This window comes from Sturnus vulgaris, chromosome 1 (genome assembly GCF_052056855.1).
Source record: "Sturnus vulgaris isolate bStuVul1 chromosome 1, bStuVul1.hap1, whole genome shotgun sequence".
Lineage (NCBI taxonomy): Eukaryota > Metazoa > Chordata > Aves > Passeriformes > Sturnidae > Sturnus > Sturnus vulgaris.
This window is the reverse complement of record NC_142243.1, coordinates 117866135-117892055: the sequence shown is the minus strand read 5'-3', so window position 1 is coordinate 117892055 and position 25921 is coordinate 117866135. Positions and strand designations below refer to the sequence as shown.

The 25921-nt window shown below is 37.0% G+C and overlaps 1 protein-coding gene across 1 annotated transcript in view; it reads right to left on the bottom strand.

Moving 5' to 3' along the window:
- The window catches only part of RP1 (RP1 axonemal microtubule associated), a 171517-nt gene that overhangs the window by 12475 nt on the left and 133121 nt on the right, over window positions 1-25921 (bottom strand). Inside the window, exons 45-53 of the mRNA XM_014881614.2 lie at window positions 25659-25900; window positions 23055-23181; window positions 21296-21444; window positions 7409-7616; window positions 5776-5835; window positions 5303-5481; window positions 4539-4761; window positions 1206-1360; window positions 998-1073 (exon numbers count right to left, since the gene is read on the bottom strand). Of these exons, the coding sequence (XP_014737100.2) occupies window positions 998-1073; window positions 1206-1360; window positions 4539-4761; window positions 5303-5481; window positions 5776-5835; window positions 7409-7616; window positions 21296-21444; window positions 23055-23181; window positions 25659-25900 (1419 nt within the window). The remainder of the gene's footprint in view (window positions 1-997; window positions 1074-1205; window positions 1361-4538; window positions 4762-5302; window positions 5482-5775; window positions 5836-7408; window positions 7617-21295; window positions 21445-23054; window positions 23182-25658; window positions 25901-25921) is intronic.

Here is a 25921-nt window from a genome sequence, read left to right as displayed (position 1 = left end):
AACCTGAATGGAAAAGTCTCGCTTGTCACGCTCTCTGCAGTGCCCTTTGGCTGCACTCAATTGCCACACTCAGTGACTGTCAGTCAGACAGATGGCTGTAGTTAACTTGCACAACTGAAGCTGTGGGAAACAAAAGCAGTGAGCAGCTACACGCCTTGCTCCCTGCAGCAGCATGGCAGGGCTGTCCCTGTCCTTCCCTTTGCCTCCAGAGTAGCTGCAGCTCCACACTTATCCCCTGGGAGTGACCCAGGCAGCCTGGGATGTGCTGAACAGCCAAGGAGTTCGTACATGCTTGCTGAAAGTCACCTTACATACTTGGTTGAAATACAGAACCTGGTTGACCACAGAAATGTTGTTTCCCTAGAAAACTGTCTGAAAATGTGTAATGCATAGTAATGATTTGCCATTATATAGCAAACTTCATTAATGGATTTCAATAAGCTGTATCATGAATTCTTTGAATTAGTAGCATGATAGGCATCCTACAGATAAAGCAGAGAGATGTTGAGGTCAAGACAATTTTAAGTCAGTTCAGCGACAAAACTTGCTGACTGCCAAACAGAGGTAAAATTCCCCTATGAATGTCACAGGGAGAAAACAAAATTGAGGGAGAAAACAGTGAAAATAATTGAATCACTGAAGGAAAATTAAACAATACCAATTTCTTACTTGAGTTATAATTATTCTCTGAGATAACTTATTAGTAGAGCATGTATTAAGCACAGAATATAATTATATTCATCTTAATTTTCTGTTCTTTTTTCTTGTGTGCAAAGGAATAGTTTGCTTTCTTGATGCAATAATGTTATAACCTTTAGATCTCAGGATTTTAATTTGTCAAAATGTAGGATTTTGCTTTATAAAACAGTTTTTCTTAAGAAAAAATAGCCAAAAGGAATTAATTAGGATGTAACTTTGGCAGTGACTTTGTTGCCTTTTACAGGAGGCTAGATGAGCGATTTACATGACTGACTTTGGAAAGTAAAAAGTATTTCACCTGTTTTACTGCTGATCAAAAGAACAATTTTTTCCAGTTCTCCCAGGTCAACAGCATCCACGATAACTAGAAATGACTAAAATAAAATTATTCAGTATTGTAATATAAAACCATGTTACTTAACTATATGGGAAATTTTGAAAATAATATGTAGAAAGTACAATAAAGGATTAAAGGGCAAATTTTAAAATACTTAAAGACAGAGTACCTCATTTTTCTCTCCCTGCTGTACATTCTGCAATGACTGGAGAAGGGATCTGTCCCCTGTGTCACCATGAGTACCATATATACATGCAGTCATATGCAGTAAATTTCTCTCATTCAAAATATTTCTCGAAAATACTGTTAGATGATATGTAACTACTGCAATATCAAGCAAAAAGAAATCTTGTTAATACTGTGCCACAACCTTGCTCAGCTATTTGACAACATTCAATGTCAGATGTAGTTAAAATTCAAGCGCTTGAAAATAATAACAGAATTCAAAATTTTTGCAATTTTTTCCTCATAATGGTTTTGCCACCATCTCCCAGATCTGAAATTTGGCAAGTGAGGCTGGACCAGCCCAAAACAAAAGTGAAAGGATTGCATTTGGAAGGTTTGGTTCTTGGATCACTGTGTCAAAGAGCAGCACGAGTGAACCTGCCCCACAAGAGTGGACAAGGTAGAAGCTGAGCACAACCCCAGCTCAGTCAGTGCCCTCTCTGACCAGGTTCTGCAGCATCTGCATGAGGCAGCCAGAGCTGTCAACAGTCCCAGATGCAGCAAACAGTGAAAAAGACCTGGGATCCATCCTGGTGATTGAGTTGGAGCAGGAGGGTAAAGGGCCAGAAAAGGATGAGAATAAGACTACAATAGGTCCAAAGTCTGTGCAGAAGAGGGGGGCAGAGAGAGAACTAGAGAAAGATGCACATTAGGGTGTAGCTCAAGCATGATCTGATCAGGACATCCTCAGCCCATCCTGGCTGGAGGTTCCAGATGAGCCCAGCCAAGGCAAGTTGGAGCTGCAGGCTCATCGTGGCCCTGATGCACTGGAGTCAGGTAGAGAGGCTGCATTCATGAACTTTGGATCAGATCATACAGCGGATAGCAGCAGGAGAGTGCATGGTACAAAGGAGGGCCATTGGGGGAGATTAATGTAGGCAAGGGTAGGAGGGCTAAAATGCTTAAATACTGGTCTTTGTTTGGGTAGTGCAATCAGATCACAAGTGTGGCAACCAAGCTTTTATCTCTCTAGTGTATGGAATAAATTGGAAAGGGAAAGGATTAAAGGAATGTCTGGAAAGAAATTATATACAAGGGTAACATACATGAATGTTACAACTCCATTAATTTTATAAAATTCTAATTATTTCATAATATCAATTTGAATTATAGCTTTCTGTTAAATGTATGGGAATAATCAGCTTGAAAGTAGCATAATAGGATTTTTTTCACCTTTTCAATATTTGTTTTGCCTTAAAAACTACAGTAGTGCAAAGTTTACCTTCTGAACATTCTTGTGTGTGAGAGGAGAGAGACAGCACCATCAGTCATCCCTGGGGATTCCTGAGGTATAAACATCTCAAAGGAAGGAGTAGTAAAGGGAAACTACTTATGTATATACTCAGCTGGAGGCCTCTGCTCATTAATACACCCAAAGGCACGAGCGTGCACTGCCAGATCTCGAGGGTCCATACTCTATCAACTGCATTTTGATGGCTTCAATTAGCCATTAGCAAACGCTTCATCACAATCCCAAGCAGAAGATTTTTTTAAAAGGAAAATATAACTGAGATAAAATACTAAGGCTCTCTAGGAATGACAGAGCTGGATCTGAAATTTAGCATCACATGGCTTCTGGTTATGATGAGTGTGATTAGCTGCTTTTCATTCCAATTAATACAATACTGGTTCTGCTTTTAGCTGAGAAAAGGGAGAAAATAAATTAAGTTTAGAAAGCTGTCAAAAAACATATCTGGTTTTCACAATAAATTGTGAGTAAATTTGTCTGTAAAGATCACTTTGAATTCCACGTGTACCACCTGCTGTGAAGCTGCTTAGAGCTCTCTTGGACATAAATGGCAAAGATTTGGGGGAATAACTGTCCTAGTTTTTTTTCTTAACTGGTTACAAATCCCTCCTTGAAGATATCTAAAGCATGGGTGGAAAGAAATAAAAACCATAGAAATTAGCTATTTCATTTTTCTGTTCCTTTACCTAAACTTATAGATAATATAATAACCTATTCCTTGCTTGTGATTTTTTAATCTCTTGATTTCAGAATATTTACAAAAAATAAAAGTATTATAAAAAAGAGAAAAACAAGCAAAGAATGGGGAAATTATTCTTTCAAGGAAGAAATCAGTGATAGAGCTAAGGTTACAAGGACTCCAGTCTCACCGCCCCTTTATCACCCATGCTGCATCTTTCTCTCCTCCTTTCTGTGTGCTTGTAACTGTATCCTGAATACTTCTGCATGAAAAAGAGATCAGTCCTTCGCAAGGGCTACCCTCATGTGCTTTGTGTTACTCTGAAGGTCCTCTGTTTCAATCTTGTGTGTAGGAGAAGAAAGCCATTGAGACCTGTTCTGTACCCATACTCTGTAAGTGGTCAAGTGAAAATAACACCTCTAAACAATATAAAATCTAAAGCCTAGATACAAATTTTAGATTTTCAATTGCAGCCAAAATATGAAAAAAAATCCCAAACCTCAATCTCTGTTACTTCTATGGAGATTATTCACATACTTATTTTTGGATGCATTCAGAGACCTCACTGAAACTGGGCCATAAGTTCCAGCCCAAAGTGTTTTGGGATAGTTCATTTTATGTCTACTTCAGCTCACTTTAGATGAGCTGACTTATTTTTTTATCAAATAATTAATTTGTTTTCTGCACAACCTTAGGCACAAATAAGTATCATTATTTGGTCTGTTAATTAAGTTAGTATTTGTTCCATCATATGGCAGCATTCAGTAAGCATCACATTAGGGGAAAGGGTGGGTTTTAGGTGAAAGGATTTCTTTTATTTTACTTAACCAAGGTGACAAATGTAAGAATTGTTGAGCTAATTTTAGGAGGCATAAATATTTGGAGTGCATAAAGGTAATAAAGCTGAAGCTTATATGTAGTTTTGAGCTGTTATTTACTGAGAATATTTGCTTGGAATGTGCAAACAAACACCAAAATCATTTAATAGTAAATGAGCTATAAAAAATCATATTGTTAATATCAGTAAAATGAGCAGCTGAGGACTCAACAAAAGAGAATAGAAATATTACAATATTGCAAGAAAAGGATATTTCTTATAAACTGTTCTTTGTAGCTTATAATAATGCTTCTGTGCAATCAAATGAATATTACATTTTCCACTTTATGGTACAGAAATTAAGCTGAGTGGGTAATATTTTCCTTCATACATTTTAAATTCTTATCCAGTCTCTATGAATCATTAAATAAAGACAATGAAAATTTCTGTTTTGATAAAGGTTTCTACTGTAGTACTAGGACATGTTAACCTCCTGAACCACTCCACTGCTTTGAAGCAGATTTATACCTACCAGAAAATGCTTCTTTTAATGGCCACTGTATAGGGAATTCAATCCATCTGTCTCCATTAGAAGAAAGAGGAAGTGTTTTATTTATGGTGAGACTAAAGGTGTCCAGAGTTGATATGTTCTGTATTTTAAAGTGACGAAGAGACAACTGGGATATGTTGTTTTCCAAACTCTGGAGACCAAGTCTCACTTTATAAAGCGTTCCCAAATTGGATGGCAAATGTATCTAGGAATCAAAAAAACAATGAGTTAGCATCCAAACAGAGGTATACAGATAAATAGGTAATCTAGAGGAAGAGAGGAACTTGGCTCTAAAGGAGTCAGCACAGTCCTGGACCCATTTGCATCAGTCTTGGTGCTAAAAGTCCCATTCACTTCAAAAGCAGCAGAATCAGGTTGACTGTAGGCACTTAAGGACATTTTAGCTTGATCCTCTAGGGGCATTCATTGTAATTGTTCTATCAAATTCAAATTACATACAGCAATGATTTCTAATGTGAATAAGTAATGTTAATGTCATTTAAAATGATATGCATTATTAACTATGACTATTTGTTGGGGAAAAAAATAATATGCTTGATCATCATGAACTCGAGAAAGCCAGAAATTAAAAATGAAATCTGACATGCAACTGAAAACTTCAGCTCTGGTTTGCTTTAATATTTAAACAATAATACCTCCAATATTTACAGCACTACATGATTATTTCTCTTTAAAAGGAAACTCAAAGAAAATTTCAATATATGCAAATCTATATATTATTTTACATCATATGTTATTTGGTTCTCAGTCTGATGTTCCACTTTGTTTTCCATGGAAACTGGATTTGACTTGCCGTTGCTTCCATAAAAAACCATAACCATCTTGGATATATTTTCTGACAATTTTTCAAATTCTGATTTTGTTTCTTCTTGATGCTTTGTGAAATAAATCCTCCATCTGCCTTCTGAACAAATAAAATAAGGAAAATAAAAAGGAAAAAATATTAAGGATGTTTCTGTTTTCATATATTAACAAAACTATCTGATATAAAATTTATAAGACATGCCTTGTTCTACATGGGGAGCATTATTTTATAAGCATGTCACCTGGGTATTGAGCAGCTCCCTGTTTATTGCCATTTCTTACTGTTACTATTTTCAGTACTGGTAAGTATAATAACATCTTGTGATGAAAATATTGTCACATTATTATTCAAAACAGATTAATGAAGCAGTCAAAGTAATGACAAAAGCTATACCTGAATTCATTTGCTCTCTTCCTAAAGGCCAGGCAGAGGTACTCCTCCTCTCCTGAACTTCTAATTTAAAAAAAAAGATAAAATTAATATTTTTGTAGAGAAGTGTCTATATTATAATAAAGGCCTGTACCCATGTCTAGTAAGGCAATTGACTATTATATCATTTATATTAAAGATTTAACTAGGATATGTACAGTGTGATTTTCTAATTAAGCATCATCTAAATATCATCCTGTTAAATAAACTGTCTCTAGGGCTGGCACTTTACTAGGAAAATGGTAGTAACATGAAGATTTGAGTATTTTTTATTTTAAAGCATTTCTGTTTCATTTGTACAATTTATGCTCTGTATGAATGAGCACTAATTGGATGTCTTTAATGCCCATTCTAGAGGCGAATGTTCCTCCCACAGATATTAGTCTCCATTGATTTCATTGGGATTTGGTATAGATCAAAGCTGCTTGTAAGCATTAGGTAGTGACCTGAACTGAAAATAAGAAGACTCCTTTTGAGTTCATAACCATGATTGGATTTGCCAATTATTGTATAAAGAAACTCACAAGAACATTTGTCCAAATCAATTAAGTCTAGTCAAAACAGAACTAAATATTCCTTTTTTTTTTTTCAAAGAAATCCCAACACATAAACTAAACCAAAGCTGAAATTATTTGCTTTTGCACACTAACAGTTTCCTCCCTTTTTTTCTGGTTTCAAATGATCAAAAGTCAGAGATCATACAGCAGAGGAAATCGATTGAACTAGAATATTCTTCAGTCCCAAGAGGCTATTGCTGGACAAGTGCCAGCAAATGCCTGGGGAGTTAGGAAAAAAAAACCCTAAAACATGTTTTGTAATCTAAGGACTCGTCTATACTGTCAATTAACTTCTCTGAGAGGCAGGAGAATAAATACATCTGTCTTAGAGGTACATTCTGGGCTTTAGTGCCTACTGGTCTGGTTGGTTGGAGTGTGTTTTGGTTCCTCCCAGCTTGCACACCAGATTGTATTGAAATCCATGCTTGGATTGAAACCATGACACAGGGAGGGAGGGAGGGTGTAGGTCCCATTCCTGCCTTGACAAAGAGCCACAGGCAATGGGGTCAAAACTGCTCCTCTGTGGCCTGATTACTCACATGGTGTCAGTCAGAAGTATCTCCAGTTTCTGGCAAAAGCTGTCCAAAGAGTGTAGCATAAATAATGTAAATTAGTCATCCTGGATACAGTGGAGATATTTTCTCCATTGCTTATACAGAGTTTCCCCAACTTTTTACCTCGTTTTCTTTACCTCATTACTCTGCCTAGCAAGTAATTAGTATTAGAAGCTTAAAAAATAGTTTGCAAGTGTAGAAGTAAGACTTGGAGACGTGGGAATTTATAAAAAGGAATAGGACAAATTTCTTGGCATTTATACCACTGAAAATCTGAAGTAACAAAGCAGAAATTATCCTCTGGCAAATAGGGGTTATTAAGTGGTACTAAAACACAAAGTGCTAGACACACTAATTCCCTGTATAATGACAATGTTCTACTATAATATTTTAAATCACAATTTGTTTGTAGAAGCAAATCATATGGCTGCATTCTCCAGTTTGGAATGAATTTCTTAACAGATGATAGTTTGAAGAGAGTGTGACCTGTGGCATCCAGAGTTACTGAGGCAGATCTTTTTCCATCACGTCTATCTTTAAGCCATGTTTGAGCCATAAACAATATTTCTGTCCCTGAAGATGCTGACTCTTTTACAACAATCTTCTCCAGAAGCCAGTCAGAGCCTCTTCCTTTTTCAACAACCATTCTTTGCAGAATACCAATATCTACTGCCTCCACTTGAAAAATATCCACCTGAAAAATTCAGAATCAGAAATCATATGGAAACAGAACCATGTAACTAAATTATCAGTGTATTTTGAAATGTGAAAGTGAGAAGAAAACCAGTATTTTTTATTAATTCAATAAATACCAACAGAACCAGAGATGACAAGTCTAAACACGCTAAATGCCTGCATTAAGAAGTATTTATTCCCTTTGTGGTTCTGCAATTTACAGCTAAACAACCTCCTTGCCCACACAGATCTATCAATTGCTTATGCTCACTTCATCAGAAATTTTCCTTCCCAAAATTGATGTTTAATGACCTATAGGGAATATATTTTAAACATATCTTACTCTCAAGAAAATAGACCCCAAGGGCTATTTGAGAAATGAAATACAGGGAATGAGAAGGGTAGAAATCAGCATCACAGATGGAATCTCTTAGGAAAGAATGACAAACTTGGTTCCAGATTTGGATTAACTTGTAGGATTAGTTTCAATGTAAGTAATTGAATTTAAGGGAAAATATTAAATAAAACTATGTTGAAATCAGCTCTGCTATTCTCTTTCAGTTAAAAAAGCCACAATATTTCTACAATGTTTAGAACACTGAAGTAAGGTTCCTAAAGAAAATTGTGATATATCAGACATTCAACACTTTCACAATATGTGATTCTGGCTTTTTGTGAGTGTTGCACTTATTTCCTGTTTCCTCAGTGGAAAAACAGACATTACATTCTTGGCACAGAGACTTTCCACTTTTTTTGCTTTATAGATTTATGAATTATCATCTCATTTCTACTGGGGTTAATAATTGTTAAAATCTAGCGTTATTTGTGATGGAATTTCCAGCATGATTTAAAGATGCAAAGATGGTTTTGAAGGGACTAGGTAGCAACAATGATGAAAACTCTTGAGTGCTGAGAAGTCTTGAAGTCTTCCCATCGTAATTCACACTGTATGAAGCTGCTCTGCCAGACCAAGAGGGCAGCAACCCTTAAAGGTTTATGCAGAGATGAAACAGAGAATAGCAGTTCTCTTGCTCCACCAGTCACAGCTTCTTTCCTGGACAGGTTTTCCGGCTGAAGAACTGATGAAAGATTTGTGTCACAAAGATGAGTTTAACCAGCTTGCAACTTAATAAGACACAGCATAAGCTCAAATATTGAGCTTAAAATTGTAAATAATATATGACCATCCACTTTAAAAAGAATCACTAGAAACAGAAAAATTTTAAATTTGTTCTTCAACTTTTGTTTCTCGTTTTTCATTAATATTTGTACATGTGAATTTGAGAGCATGTGTGTTTGTGAACCACACCTTTAACAGTGTCTTAAAAATAATAACCTACTTGTTATTGATTGCTCTATAACTTCTAGACAGAAAGGTCATGTTAGTCAAAAACTGCTACACTGTGCCTTTTAATCATCATATCTACATTTTCACTCTTAAGTTATAATGTGAAATGGGAAAATGAGGCAATGATATTAAGGAAAAAATCTGAAAGAGGCACTTGAAAAGCTATACTTCCTCACAAGGAGTCAAGGTTATCAGTGGCTTAGTGAATTTAACAGCAGAGCAAATACATTGGAATGGCTGAAATTCCAGATGGAGTGCAGAACTGCAGGAGAAGAGGCTCTTCTTTATGTTTTCCTTGGCTAAATCAAAAAAATTAGAGTTTAGTGTCAACACAACCATTTTATTTTATTACCTATTGGGCTAATTTGATGATTGAATACCATTAATTTGAACTCTTAATTTACCTTAATTGTGATATTAATTTGATCACTCCTTTTTTCCAGCTTTAATTGGATTGGTAAAGTTATATCATCATGTCTGAATAAAATGAATTTGTTACACTTATTAAATAAAATGTATTAAAAATATACACAGTTAGGAGATGACTGGAAAACACAGACAGAAGTAAGAAACATACAGACCCCTGTGTCTCTCAGTAATAAAATATTTTAAGCTCACAAAATCTGAAAATTTATCCTAAAATTGCTGCTAGTTCTTGCAAATGATTATGCTTATATTAATGCCTGATTGTTGAGGTTTAACCCCAGGCAGTATCCAAGCCTCACAGAGCTGATCACTCACCCCCTCACCAGCAAGATGAAGGAGAGAATGAAAATGGTAAAAGTTAGAAAATTTGTGGGTTGAGAAATAAAGAAAGCAACAGCCATGCTCACCAGCAGAGCAAAACAAGGAATGAATTCAGTGCTTCCCATGGGCAGCAGGTGTTCAGTCATCCCCAGAAAAGCAGGGCCCCAGTACTTGTAGTGGTTACTTAGGAAGAAAAATGCCATCACTCCAAATGTTCCCCCCACTTTATATACTGAACATGATGCCACATGGTCTGGAATATCCCTTTGGTCAGGTGGGGTCACCTGTCCTGGCTGTGTCTGCCCAACCCTCCCATGCACTCCCCAGCCTCCTCACCAGCATGGCAGGACAAAAAACAAGAAAGCCTTGGCTCTGTGTGAGCCCTGCTCAGTGATAACAAAAACATCTCTGTATTATCAACCCTGTGTTCAGCACAAATCCAAAACACAGCCCCATACAGTCACTGTGGAGAAAATGAATTCTACTCCAGCTAAAACAAACACAGTTATTTTATCGGAAACACGTGAGAAAGCTCTTGTCAGATACTTGTTCGCATAATTTCTTTTTAAGAGAAAAGAGTTTTCCAGAGAATGACTAATTTAGTAGCATGATCATCAGCATCTCCAAAAAAATCTGTTGTCAGTGATCCACTCTTGAAAAGGAGAATTAGGAATATTGGAAAACTACAGACAATATTCTGCTGGCTTCTCGACTTGTGCTGTCTCCAGAAGGATTGTTGGATCTGACTTGCATCAAGTTTGATGGTTAACAAACTTTTAGTACTTATTAACTTACTGACTTAATAAATCAGGGGCAGCATGTGCTATGGGTCATCTATGACCTGGAGGAACCAGCCACAGATAAAAGCATGTTAGTATATATGGTTAGCACACAAAAGGTTTTCCAGTTCTTTTTTCCTATGAAAATAAGTATATTTTGATGGAATATTTGATGGAATAAACATTTGCAAAACTTTGATGTTTGGTTTGTGTTAGACACACTACTTTATCATTTGTCAATGTGCCATTTTAAAGAGCTCACTTTAGAGAATATAAAACCTCAGAAATCCATGGTCAAATCTGCAGACTATTCAAACATCTAATAAACTGCAAGATAAGGAACTATTAGACTAGAAATTGTGTCATCTGGGGTAAATTCACTTCACAGACAAGAGTACATTTTCTCTTTATGTGTACATTTGAAAATCCACACAGTGTAATGAGCTTTATTGTAGTCAAGAGACCAAAAAAGAACAGAGAAAGAGCAGCAACTATAATTGTTAGAGCTAAAAAACTGGTTAGAGATAATTTATTTGCTAAATTTAATTCACTTTTCTCCTCTCAAGCTGTCTGCAAACAAAGAGATTATGGCGTATATTTCATTCTAATTTTATGAAATTCAATTATTATAAATAATTTAGCTAATATTTTTGTAGATTGATCTGAGACCACGGATTAGGCATAAAATTTTCTAAATGCTTGAGTTGTTGACAGGTTGTGTATGTCACATGATACTCTATCTTTTATTCGACTTACAAATGAGGACCTTCTAAATTACTGGAGGGTTAATTCTCCTGCAAGAAGAGAAAGAGAGAGGAAGAAAACACACACAAGGTAAGCAAACCTATAGAATATCAAATTTATCTTTATCATTTTCCCCTAGGGAAAAAAATGTTAATTGTTTTTCAGTTACTACTAGCAAATTAGGTTTGAACAGAGAAAAGTCACCTTAAATATTGATAATAATACATATTGTCTAATTCAGCAGCGCTTATATTGAATTTTCTCAGAATAGCATTAAAGCAATTTGTATGTATGTACAGCCCACTAAATTTTCTTAATTAACATTGCCTGGAGAAAGAAAGATATTCTCCCAGTCTGAGCAGCTAAGATTGACAATGGTAGAGCCACACATCCTCTGTGACTCAGAAGAGCTGCCCTAGCAAAACCAGAATTGGTGCTTTTCATACTTCTTGGCTAAGCAAATAAAGACTAAAAAATTCCTTTATAACAATAATTCCAGCAATCCTTTCATAATATTTAAAGTTTGGTTTTTTCCTTAACTCCTTTTCAGATTTTCTTCAAATGTTTCTTTCTTTTCCTGGGACCCATGTTTCGAGCCTTTTCTTTGAATCTATGACCCAGTTTATTATGACTTTATTCAGTACTCTTCTGTGTCAGTGCTGGCAATACATCACTGTCTGCAGCAGCTGCAACAGCTCTTGTAGCAGAGGAAGCATTTGAACAGTCACTGTGCAATATTTACCTTTATAAATGCCAATCATTTTACAGGCTTGGTATTGAGACTTGATGGTTGGTTAATGACGATATTCCCAGAAGAACTGAAAATGGCAAGTCAAGACACACCATATGCTTCATTTCATCAACCTGTATGCACAAGTGATTTCCCATACTGCTAATGTTAGTATCATTTTAATAGGCTTTTTTTATTGGAAAAGGAGTCAGTGTCTAGATAAAGGACCTTTTTCTATTAAGCTCAGCAAACCTATTGATTTGCTGCCTGATTATTTTGATCTCACTTGTTAATCTGGAGAAACTGCTGAAAACAAGAGTTTTAATACAGGTAGGCAAAATAAAGGCCCCCTGCAACACTGAGCCCAATCAGAAACTGTGTGAACATTCCTGGAAAAGGACAAAAAAGAGAAAAATTACTTTTGCTCCTTCAGACTGTGGTCCTATGGGCTCTTCCAGCTATGCTGAACAGAACCTCTCCACCCTGTCCCAAATGCTTATCACATCACTGCCTTCTCTTAGATGGATGTTATCAACTTTTTAGTTGTGCCAGGACAACCAAAAAATCAGCACCAGCCAAATTTTACCAAAGACAGACCAAGTGAAAAAGCCTAAATCACTAATGATATTAACTGCTTAAACTAAATAAACATTTGGACAGACCAAATGTATGTCACTGTGCCAGCAGACTTCAGAGGTGGAAATGTTGGGTGGTCAGCAGCAGTGATGACAAGCACTGGTAGCAGTATTGTCTTGGCTCAGCTCAGTGGAAGGATGAACGGTGCCTCTGACTGTGCCCTCACTGCCTTGTAGTGTTCTGTAAAAATGCTTCTTTAAAAATAGGGGTTTTCATGTGTCTGAAAAAGCCAACCCCGAATTTCCTTCTAGACTCATATTCTGCAAGCATGCTTTTGTATTATGTTAAATTCTCAGCTATAAATGCATCGAAAATTTTCATCTCTGTGTGAAAAAAGTAACATAAATTATAATGAATGAATCATTAGAGGTTTGTGATAACCCACATTTATCATAGTTTATCAATCTTTAACAAGCTTTGTGAAGAATCAGTGAAAGAATAGGGGTAGTAAAAAATCCCAACTACATTTGCCCTGCACTGATCTTATGTTGATAAGCTTAGTATAACTGGACAGAAATATTTTTGAAACAAGATTTCTATGCACAAAACAGCAACAGGAGTAAAAAAGAATAGGGCATCTTATAATGATCAATAGCTATGACCGTTCTGCTAACTAGTTAAAGACATTTCAATCAGATTTTAAGTAAAATGTATTTAATGAAATGCAAAAGGACTGCTACATAGATTGGTATCATCAGCCACATCCAAAGCTGTAATCATAAATTATATCAAACAAAAGAGATTTAAAAATCAGACCAAAACAACAACAAAACACAAACAAACAAATGACAGACATCAATTTGGACAGATTCAATCCCATCTGATGCAGCCTGATTGTTGGATTGGTTTAATAACAGTCCAAGTCTGAGATCTGGTTTAACAGGCAAAGAAAATAGGATTCATGTCATTTTCTTCTACTTCAGTAATGTATATAATTGTATAATATTTTGATTAAGACACTACAATAAAATATAATAATAAATATAATAATAATAATAATAAAATGTCTAACTTGTATGTCTCCAAGTGGAGCTGTAAAAAGATAATATTTTCAAGAAGATTTCATTGCAGTGAGGCCAGTTAATAAGCTTATGCTCTTTGGTATTTCCATGATTTATCTGGAAGAAAACAAGATTTCAGAGATTATGCAAACACAATCTCCAGTTATGACACTTGAAGAAGTATGGTGCTAAATTGAAGAGTGCTCTGAAAAGATTTGTGAGAGTTAATAAATCACTGGAAAGCCTTCCTTTCAGTGAATCAAGCAGAATAATCTATTTAATTTTTCAAAGGCATACTGATATTCTTATTGTCATAATGACGCCTTAAGTTTTTAGCTTTCATATTTTCCAGATTCTGTACTGCATCAGTATATAACACTGAACTTCATATAAAGTGTCAGCAAGTTCTCTTCACAGTTTACTTTGACAAAACAATCCCTTTCCAGCCCCAGAACCAAGGACACCGTTGCAGATTTTGGCCCAAAAAGTGGGAACAACAGCAAATTAGGAGGATGGGACTTCATAACCTGGAGCTGTAATTGGACAATTAGCCCCAATATGTAAACGGACCAAAACTTATAGAAGTGTGGAAACTCATGACACACTGTCCATCTGGGGTGGAGCCATGGCTGGGCTCTTGTACTGCCCAAGGTATATCCTTTGAAGACCTTTTAATAAAAACCTACTTTATTCCTTTAGCACTCTCCAGCCTCTGTTCCAGGTAGCCTCTCTGGGCATTAATAAATACTATCAAAGGCAGTAGAAATTTGGTGTAAGAGAACTATCCTAACTAGCAGTCAAAAGTGTGACAAAATTCAGTTCCTAGAAGTTAGTTTGACAAATTTAGACAGAAAATAGTATGAATCTCTAATATTTAAGAGGAAAAAAAAGTACCCTCAAGCTTTGAAACAACTTTCCAGCTAGATTTAAACTTCATCACTTGTAGCCATTCATTTGGAGTTAGATATATTTTCTAAACTATTTAACTTGAACTGAATTTAATTCAGTTCTTACTGCATTGAGGAAAATGATTGAATATTTTATTTCCTGAAAAATGCACACTTGTATTTACCATAAATATTTTAAATTTTTTAATAAATCAAGCTAATGAATTTAGCTGCATTTTATTTTTAAATTACCTTGTTTATCAAAACACTGAAATGAACAGGGCATAAAATTCGCTTACCCAACTTGGCGCATGTAAAATAAATCTATAAAATAACACAATCTATATAATAACACAATTTCCTGCAAAGAAAGCAGCAGGTACTCTCTCAGGTTAACTGATTTCATTTTAAGATAAATTTCCAAAGGAAGGGAGAAGGTAACCATCACTCCCTTCTGCAGCAGATGCTTGAGCCATCATGTTAGAACAAATGTGTACGATACAGGCAAGTAAAACTAAGTGAGATGCATTTCAGCTTCAGAAATGTCACTTACATGATTTACTTTTAAGATCTAGACAGAATGAAGTACTCCCCTCTTGCAGTTAATTTTAGCATTAATTAGTTATGTCCAGTTTGTCATTTTTTGCAACAAAGTTTTACATGTTTTCTCACCCTGCAAGAATATGTCAGGAAACAAAAATTAATTATTCACACAGGTCTATGGCCAGTGCTGTATAGACAAACTGGGTTATTGCAATGGGATATTCTGACTCTGTCCCTTAAAAATCTCTCACTGGCTTTAGCCACTGACTGGGAAATGCCATCCTGGAGGTATGGATGAGAACTGCACATGGCTCAGGAATTTGCCACTGTCTCCTAGGATTTTATAAAGCTTTAGTAGTGTTCTTTCTTTCTGTGCTTCTCCTTGCAGTTTCTGACAACTTTAGCCAGTCTTTCCTTCACTATGGTGGTGTTCCTTATTTTCCGAGTTCCCATCTGATTAATCCTTCTGCTCAATGGATTTAAACATGGTGTAACCAAAAGCAGCAGTCGAGTGGCCAAGGTGAGGTGCATGTGTGCTGGCACAATCAGCAGCTGAACACTGCAGTGTGGTACACCAGGGATCTTCCCAAAGGAACCTCCCGGGTAGCAGGGAGTGCCTCCAGGAGCCTGCAGCTCCTGCCACAGCAGGTGACAGCACACAGGGCCAGAAGCAATGGTGGCCAAGCTCACCCCATGGACGGAAGAAGCCCTGAGGGAGTACAAGCAACCAGGAGTGCCACAAACAGAGCTGGTAAAGGCAGAGGGAGGGGTTGAGGCACTTACTGCCATCTTTGCCTCAGTCTCTAAGAGTAAGACCAGTTGATCTTCCAGCCCACTGAGCTGTGAAGCAGAGACAGGGAGCAGAATGAAGTCCCTACAATCCAAGGGGAAAGGACTAGCAACCTTCTACAGTACACAGACACACACATGGCTGGATGGGATTCACCTCAGGGTGATGCCTTGAGGAGCTGGAACAGAGGCTACACACAGTGTTGAGGAGAATAAAATGGGTATTTATTGTGGCCTACAAAAGCCACACCCTAGCAATATGAGTGCCACAGTAGTGGCCCCTGCCTGGATGGCTCCAAAATGGAAACAAAGGAGGGGTTGGTCATGAGTTCTCACACCTTTATAGGTTTCAGTCCATTTGCATGCAGGAGTCAAGTATCCAATTAATAGTCTCAAATAGGGAAGTTTCATCCTCATTGCTTGCTTGTGTGTCCGCCCTCCTCTTTTCACGTCATTTATGCTCAGGGCTTGAAGTTTAAAGATACTGTTCTTGAGTCCCTAGGTGGAATCGGACTGTTTTGTCTTCATCACCCAAGCACAACGGAAAAGCACATCCAAGCAGGACAGAACAGAAAACCTAAAACTTAGAGGTATCAAGGGTAGCTGGGGAGCTGGCAGAAGCGCTCACCAAGCCTCTTTCCATCGTTTACAGCAGTCCCAACTAACTGGACAGGTCCCAATTGACTGGAAATTAGCAATATAATATCCATCTACAAGAAGGGTCAAAAAGAGGATCCAGGGAACTACAGGCCTGACCTAGGTGCCAGGGAAGGTCATGGCACAGATCACCTCGAGTACCATCACACAGCACACATGCGACAATCAGGGGATCAGACTCAGCCATCATGGCTTTATGAAAGGCAGGTCCTGCTTCACCAACGTGATCTTCTTCTATGCCAGAGTGACCTGCTTAGTGAATGAAGGAAAAGCTGTGAAAGTTGTTTAGCTGGACTTTAAGAAAGCCTTTGATACAATTTCCCACAGCATTGTCCTGGAGAAAATGGCTGCTCATGGCTTGGATGGGTGCACTTTTCCCTGGGTAAAATCTGGCTGGATGGCCAGGCCCAGACAGTGGTGGTGGTGAATGGAGTTACATCCAGCTGGTGGCTGGTCACTACCTGTGTTCCCCAGGGCTCAGCAGCAGGCCTGTTTAATATCTTTATTTATGATTTGGATGACGGGATCAAGGCCACCCTCAGTCAGTTTGCGGACACCACCAAGTCAGGTGGGAATGTTGATCTGCTGGAGGGCAGAAAGGTTCTGCCAAGGGGTCTGGACAGGGCAGATCAATGGGCCAAGGCCAGCTGCATGAGGCACAGTGAGACCAAGTGCCAGGTTTTGTACTTGGGTCTCAAAAACCCCATGCAATGCTACAGGACTGAACAAGAGTGGCTGGAAAGCTTCCTGGTGGAAAAGGACCTGGAGGCTCTGTTTGACAGCTGGCTGAAGATGAGACAGTGTGTGCCCAGGTGGCCAAAGGCATCCTGGCCTGTATCAGAAATAGTGTGGCCAGCAGGACCAGGGCAGTGATTATCACCCTGTGCTCAGCACTGATGAGGCCACACCTTGAATCCCGTGTTCAGGTTTGGGTCCCTCTCTACAAGAAAGACATCGAGGTGCTGAGTGTGTCCAGAGAAGGGCAACAGAACTGGTGAAGGGTCTGGAGCAGATAGTCTGTGAGAAGTGCTGACTGAACTGGGGGTTTTTAGCCTGGAGAAAAGGAGGCTCAGGGGAGATGTGATTGCTTCCCACAACTGCCTGAAAGGAGGGAGGTTTGTTGCAACCAGGTTGGGGTTGGTCTCTTCTCTCAGGTAGAAAGCCACAGCATAAAAGGAAATTAATTTGAGTTTAACCTGGGGAGGTTTAGATTGGATTGTTGTCAAGCATTGCAACAGGCTGCCCAGGGAAACATGTAGTCAGGGACATGGTTCAGTAATGGACTTAGCAGTGCTAGGTCAGTGGTTGGACATGATCTTAAAGGTCTTTTCCAACCTAAACAATTCTATAATTCTATGATGACCACATTGATTTAGTGTTCATTTCTGTATAACAGTAACTTAGCCAACAGCCTACCACTGTGATTAATACATTTGGATCAATGACATTTGGCAACTCTTTAATCATGTCAGGCATGCTATCCCATAAGAGAAGGTTTATCTGCAGTCACAAAATAGCAGCACTGTCAGTGTGGTGGGATCTGGGCATTACTGGCTTCCTACTGGCAATCTCAGGGCCCTGCCCCACTTTCTGATTCTTAGTGTATCCTGACACACCTGGACTTTTCCCTAAAGTATTTTTTTTTAATTGTCAGTGCTTAATCTGTAAGTGAGTACTGAAACTGAACACCAACAGTCACCTCTCACTGAAAATTTTTGTATGTGCTGCAGTTACCATGGCACCAACCTGAGCAGTTGATGTCTAAATATAGGGCAGGATAAAGAATATATCTTTTCAAATACTAATAGAATGAAGCAAAAATTTTCAGAGAATTTAGTACTTCCATAACGTGAAGTACTAAAAATACTGGCCAGTTTCATAAAACCTTGATTAATATACTTAAAAATCAGTCATAACATATTCAGTATACTTTACTGGTTTTGGTGGAAGTGATCTGAAAAAAAGCCCACATTCTCAAAGAGGAAATTTTTTGATAACCCACAGCCATATGACAGAGCATACAGCAAGTCTATCAAGGGCCATATACAGAAGCATCAAGAATTACATTTACTGAAAAAGTTGTATGTCAGAAGCAACATGGAGATACTGTAAGGATTTTACACAACTGGGCCCTGGTTTTCACAGAATGTCTGCACTGAGTATACTTAGTTCAAGAAAATGCTCATAAGCAAGTAACATCTATCAGACTTAAACTGACTCATGGAGCATGAATAAATATTATTAGGATTTCATGAAAAGTGAACTGCATGAAGATGTGTGCTGAGATTGTGTTGTCTGTCCTCACAGTTTTTACGAGAACATCAAACAAGGCATCAATGTCATAGCAATTTGAAAGCCTATGGCTCTTGCAGGAAAAATCCTCACACTCATTTGTATGAGTAGATCACCAGAAGCTCAGCTCTCCCGGTCACAGCACTGCCCTCTCAGGGGTGAGCTACAGGCCCTTACTGGTGAATTAATAATATCATGCACATGACTTTACCTACAAGTTCTCTGATGGTCTCACAGGTGCAAGGACTTTGGAAAGGCACAAAGCAACTTTTCAGATATAAGATGCTAATTCACTCTTTTACTATCATGTAACTTAGCTCATGAAAATAAAAAAAACCCTGTTAAATGAGAGAAGAATATCTCCAATCTATACTGCAAACTTTGCTGAATATTTAAACATTTCTATGTATTTCTGCATAGCTAAACTGTTGCTTGCAACAGCCCTGACATTCTGTGAGACTAACACCATATTTTGACGTGATTTCCAACAGAAACACTGTTCCAGTTCACTAGCTGTTACTGTATAGTCAGGGGAAAAATTATTGCAAGGAAAAGCACATTTTAAAATGTCAGAACAACTGTTAAGATTCTGAATGCAAATTCTGCCTGTTATACTCCAAATCCCCTGAACCACCAAGTGCAGACTCTCTGACTGCAGGGGTGCTTGGCACAATATGTGGTTGGGCTGGTATAGAAAGAGACATTCCACACTTGAGAGTCTTTTTGGAGATTACTTTTAAAGGGAAGAAAACATTGGGAAATTTCCAAAACATATAATGAAAAAATACTGCTGCATAGGCAGAAGCCTTTCTTGCAGAATAATTTTATACTTTTCAATTAACCAAATACCTTTATTTTCACTGAACAAAGAGTGAAGCAAGACTTTTATGTTTCTCTATTACTTATCTACCAGCAATTTCTTTTTAGAGCCCTAAAATACTCCTGTGCTGATATCTACATTTAGAAATATAAGGACACTGCTCCTATAAAATGTCAAATAAATAATGAAGAGATGGCTACATGCCAGATCTGCATCTTACTCTGTAAGAGAGAAAAATTGTGAGCTAAAATGAAGTAGATGCAAATACCATAAAATTATCCTTCATATTATAAATCTTTGTAGTTCACTTCTGCTTTCTTGGTCAACATTTCTAGATATGCATTCCTGGTGCCTCTTCATTAAAAACTACCAGTGTAGAAATCAGATTGGTGACTTTTGGGACTATGATTTAGGGAGAAATTCAATAAAACTTATATTAAACTAACTTTACTTCATGTGGACAAAGAACTGCAGCTCTAAAATTCAGTTAAATCAGTTTATCAGTAAACTATAATCTGAACTTCAGCATAGGGAAGAAAAATGCAACTTTATCAAAACTGAGTTACCTTACCCACAATATTTAATCCCTTAAAAATAAAGATTTAAACTCGCCAATGTTTTTTGTGAATAAGTATTTCAAGTAGGTGAAATCCAGCAATATAATACCCACTTTCAGTTCCCACTGAATTGATGAGGCTAGGGATAGTTAGGAGTTGAGCTCCTCCTAATCGCACATACCATGTCTCTGCTTTGGCTATCAGTCCAGGCTGATTTGGAAGCTTGCATCCTTAGAGAAACTCATTTTTTTTGGCAGCCAGCACCAATAGAAGAAAATACTTACTGGTTGCAAAACACTGATGGATTTTTTCCTAAACTTTAACTACGCCAACCCAAATTTTCTATAACAGATGTTTGTTTCAGAATCTTTATAAAATTGTTTCAATCCTCAAATTTATTTTCAAAAAAGAGCCAGAGTAAATACAAGTAATTTGTTTATTCCATGTTTAAAATACTTTGCTATCTTTTCAGCTGAAAATTTTACTCCCTCTGTCCAGACCTTCCAACAAGCGCATGGTTCTTTGTCCAAGGCATGCATCTTGCTGTAAATCTACCCATATTTCTGCAGCACATCCAGTACCTAAATTCCCTCCAATTTCTGCTTAAACTGACAAGGCATCAAAGAAATGCATCTCTGGCAGTAATATTGGAACTTTGACTGGTCTGTGTCTGTGAGCTACAAGACAAACTCCCACACAGTGAATGAAAAACCCTTCTGGTACACCTAAGAAAACTATGGAGGGTAGTGTCTGACAGTCTAGAGAAAAGCCAAGAGCCAGACTGAAGGGTAGAGAGCAGAAATCAGGGAAAGATGCCATACTCTGAAGAATGGCATGGGAAGAAAAGATGTCTTGAAAGAAAATTGAGTCTTTTCATAGTTGTATTGTGAAGCAAATATGCTGGAAAAACAATGGCATGTCACTGAAAACTTTCAATATTTGCAAAATTGAATATAAAAGCACTTGATATAGTCACTTTATTACCTGTCAGTATTGCTAGCTACATAAGGGTTGGTATTTCCCACACAAGGTAGAGATATTGATAGGCACACACACTTAACAATCACAGAGCTTTATAAACTGGACCTTGTAGACTTCTCTATTCCCACTAAATCCACATGAATTAGACTGGGTTCTAAAAGTGAAAAATATTTTTCAGAGCTCATACCTTTCCTTTAGAGAAATTTTCATCTCCTTTTCTAATTAGCTTTCTTCTGCCAGTATCTCCCAAAGAGCCTTGCAGCATGACAGACACATCTGCATCTGTTCCTGACCCAGGGATAGCTCCCGTAGTGATGTAGAGGACATAGATTTTCACTGTGGGGAAAAGGAGATCAAACGTTTACCAAACCTAAACCAGTTAAATCATATGTTATTTAATAAATTACTACTCTTATGTTTTCATTTTTCATCCTATCTGGAGTGATCAGAAGACCAAAATACATTGTAATGCTTGGAAAAGCACATAGATGTACTGTAATTAGAATTTAATAAGGTAAATAATTTGAGTGGGCCTGAAACACTGGCAGAAGAAAAAAAATTTAAAAACACACATAAAAAATTGGTGTAAAAACATGTAAACAATACTCTATCACTACTTGTATGCATTTAAATACCTAACACTCCAATGAAAAAGTTTCTAGGCTATGGATGGTACTAAATCACTCAACAAGTAATCTATGGTCAGAGCCTCATGGAGTTCAAACGAAGCTGGACTCTGTCAGGAAGAAAGCAACTTTTGTATTTTCTCTGGATCATGGTCCAGTCAGTGGCTGTTCACTCTGCACTGTGCCAGTTGAAGTTACTGGCATCAGGAGAGGAGATGACGTGAGAGAACACACCATATGAACACACAATCCATCAACTGAGCACTCCTTGAAAGGCTGCTTATGCAAAATACCTGTTTGTACTCCCAGGGAAATGCATAATACACTGATGATATGGCCCCTAAAATAAGAAAGAAATCACATCCCTAAAACGTCCCTAAAATCAACTGAAAATGAGAAAAATATGTGGGGAGAGGTAAAGAAAATGTGCCTGTCCTCATGTTAAATGCTCCTCAGAAAAAGGAGAATAATTTTAAAGATTTCAATATCTGTGTTCTTCCAGAAAGAAATAAATCTCAGAAGTATTTAAAAGTGAAGAACTTTACCAGTGAATTTCCCATCAATACTTTCTCAAATTCATGTTCAAGAATATTCTGCCTAAGTGCTTTGTTTGATACTGACTTTGAAAGCACAACAAAAGAGGCAAGAAATACAGATTACTTCTGTGCTTCATCTAAACCCTTAACCTCTGGTGTAGCCTAGGATATTATCATGACAGAATATTCATTTAGGATAAGAGCTCTTACCTTCTTCTCTAACATTGGTTGTAGAACCTCATAAAAAACACAGAACAAACTAAAACTATCCAGTCTTGAGGGGACCAAGGCACAACTCTGTTGTGAGATGGAGTTCAATGACATGCAACTGCTAGGTAACAGACAAAGAATGCCTGAAATTCTAGGAGCACAAACAACAAGAGATCTGTTTGGGCTGGGGGGGGCATGGATTTCCTTCTTGTCTGAAATTACAGGACAAGAGTTACTTCCTCTGTATTTCCCTTGCCCAGTCTGTGAGAGACCCAGATCATATTACTGAGTAAAAGCTGAACTCTGAGTACTGTTCAAAACCCTTTTAATAGTTTCGTCGCCATACGCTTGCTCTTTTATGTGCCACAAACTGATACCAATCAGACTTGAGTACACAGTTCTGTTTTAGGATCTAAGATATTGGTTTTAAACACTGGAGTAGACTGGACCTAGCCATATATCACCAGGCAGAAATGAACAGAAAATATATGCGAAATCCTTTGGACTGCTCTGAAAATTGGACATTTTCTGTCACTGACCAAATCTCTCTCAGTCTTTCCAATTTGTGACAAACCTGCTGGAAAAGGAGACCCAGTCATGAGAACTGGAAGCTCAGCCACTCTTCCTCCTTCTTCATCAGCAAAGTTATGAGAAAATGGGAATTCTAGAACATTTTTAGTTTCTCTGTGTTGAAGCTTTACCTTAGCAAAGAGATAAAAAGAAATAACTTCAGTATCTGTTGCACTCTAATGCAAACTACTGCTAAAGACAAACTATTAAGCAGCTATGACACATCATCTCAAAATTTAAAAATAAGAGGAAATCATTTTTTCTAAAATGTTTTTGAAAACAGCCTTTTAAATGAGAAGGAATAAATATCTTTCCCAATTAAAGGTAATTAAAATGTTGTCAACATTATTGCTGCAGAGACTGCAGTGAAGGAAAAAAATATTTGAAATTGTTCAAAAAGTTTCCTTTATGTAACCTATTCATCCAGCATATGGAAGAAAAAGAAGTGTTAATATGGGCACATTTCAGCTTGTGAGAAATGTCAATATGCCACAGTATATTTCAGTGCAGAATGTTTTCTAATTCTTAGTAACAGGAGAAAGAAAAAGAAGGGAAAACTGAAATACAGAAATTAAGAATGCTTTCTGACGTGTATATATATCAGTACATATATATCACTTGAATATATAAAGTTTGATACTAATTTCAATGTCTAGGAAATTCTGTGTATAAACTAAGAAAATGGTGATCCAGAGCTAAGTAGCTTATTCTTCCTATAAGAAAAAATATTTTAATAATGACATGTCTTACACTATGGTACTACCAGATACACTGAGATAAATTCCCATTTTCTAAACTATTTAAACCTAGACCAGACAACATATTTGAGAATACTTTGTAGGAAGTAACCCTGCTTTGAAAAGGGCACATAAAATTCACTCATTCAAGTCTTCGTGACCTAACTCACTAAAATGTCCAAACCTTTAAGCCAGTAAGCAAAACCAACTTTGGTTAGGAATTGTCACTGGGAGATGGTAGCATTATTTTTTCTTCAAAAGACTCTTAGTACTTTTCATTATGACAGACACACTGAAAAGAGTTTTTTAAATGCACTGTAAAGTATAATGCTAGGACAATTTGCCTTTCATAATAATATCTACATTCCTGAACAGTTTATTGAAACTCAGATTTCATTTACTGTATTTTATTTCTTCAAGAAGTGAAAGAAACAAGAATGAAGCTGCTAGCTATTACATTGTGCAGAAATAAGTCATACCTTAATTAATTTTGTTCTAGGCATTATTTTATAACGATTTCAATTTCCTCAAAAAAGCAGGATAATTATTTTGTAGTTATGGCTATAAGAATGAAGTCTGAATCTAAATACAGAATTCAACCAACTACACCTGCATTTACTTTTGGAGAAGGGGAAATCTCAGACTCTCTGGAGGTGCAATCTTGTAAAATCAAAACAAAATAGCATAGAAATGACCATGCTGATTCTAACCAGCAGTGTGAACACACTGCTAAGCTGTCTTTAATAACAGATATTATCCACGACCTCCTATACCAACCTTGTTATTTCATACAAGGAGTCAGCCAGCTCTGTTATAAAAACATGCAATAAGAGGAAATGTTTTCCTAAAACCCAAATAATTTACATGTATCCCAAAGCAAGGAAATTCATAATTTCTTTCTCTACCTCTTCCTACCTAAGTAAATGTGCATCTTTTCCTTATTTATATAAATTATGCTGATTTCTTTTAAACTGAGCTTTGAGTGATTGTTCTGAGCTAATGAAGTAAAGCAGACTAATAGATGTCACTGTTTTCAACTGCCAAGTTCCTGTTCTGAAATTTTTTCTGTGATTTACTGTCTCCTAACATACTTCAGAAGCAGTCTTAATTTTGATAGATTTGTTGGATGACTGTTTCATCTGGCTATGAAGATGAAATTAACAACCTGCCTACCATTTAAATGTCAGGGAGTTCAACTCAGTAATACCATGTATTGGAAAGGAAAAAAAAATTTTCTCTAGTTTTTAATAAGAAAAATTCAGAAATATTAAAGGACAAAAGTGTGTCTGCAATTTTAAAGAAGATGACTCTTTCCTTTGGAATTGTTTTTATTTTGCCAGTGTAAGAAGATGAAGATATTTTTCTGTATAGTGAAATGCCATGGCAATTTCAGTGTGAAGTCAGATTTTAGCTGGATATCAGAAGAAGGATTGTCACTTTTGCTATTCACTTCTTTTTTCACATGCCAACATAAAAGGCAGATAGTTTCATCAAAATGCATGTCTAGTGTCTGCCTTAATTATTTGCCATGGATCACCGAATCTACAACATGTAACAGCCAATTTGGAGTTATGTAAATACTGCAATGTATGCCAGTGAGTACGGTTCTGAAAAGACATCACTGGATATGCTACAGATGATGGCACATCTGTATGTATGGGTCTCCAGAAAAAAAAGCCAAGTTTACAAGATTTTTGTTATCCCTATCTATCTATTTTGAGCAGTCTCTGAAGTTAGCACTCTACAAGTGTTGCAGTTTCTGTAAATTAAAAGTTTAGCAATCTCAGACAGGACTGAAAACTGGAAGAAATAACAACAGTATATGGAAAAAAGACACACAATAAATAATTGCTTTACGTTTTAGATTTTACCTCACGGCAATGCCAAGTCTCTCCTTCTTCAACTTCTTCAATTTCTAGGCGAACTTTGAATATAGTATTAAATTTCTTAGTTAGTTCAATAGAAGTCTCGTAAATCTGCTCTTTTTTAAGAGATCCTTTGGGGAATATGACTGAAGTACAAGTTCCTTTTTCATCACATACTGTTAGAGACATTTTAGGGTTCATGGAACTAGAAGAAATATCACAAGTTGTGACGTGGACATCCCAAGTCCCTGTTGAAATAACACAGCAGA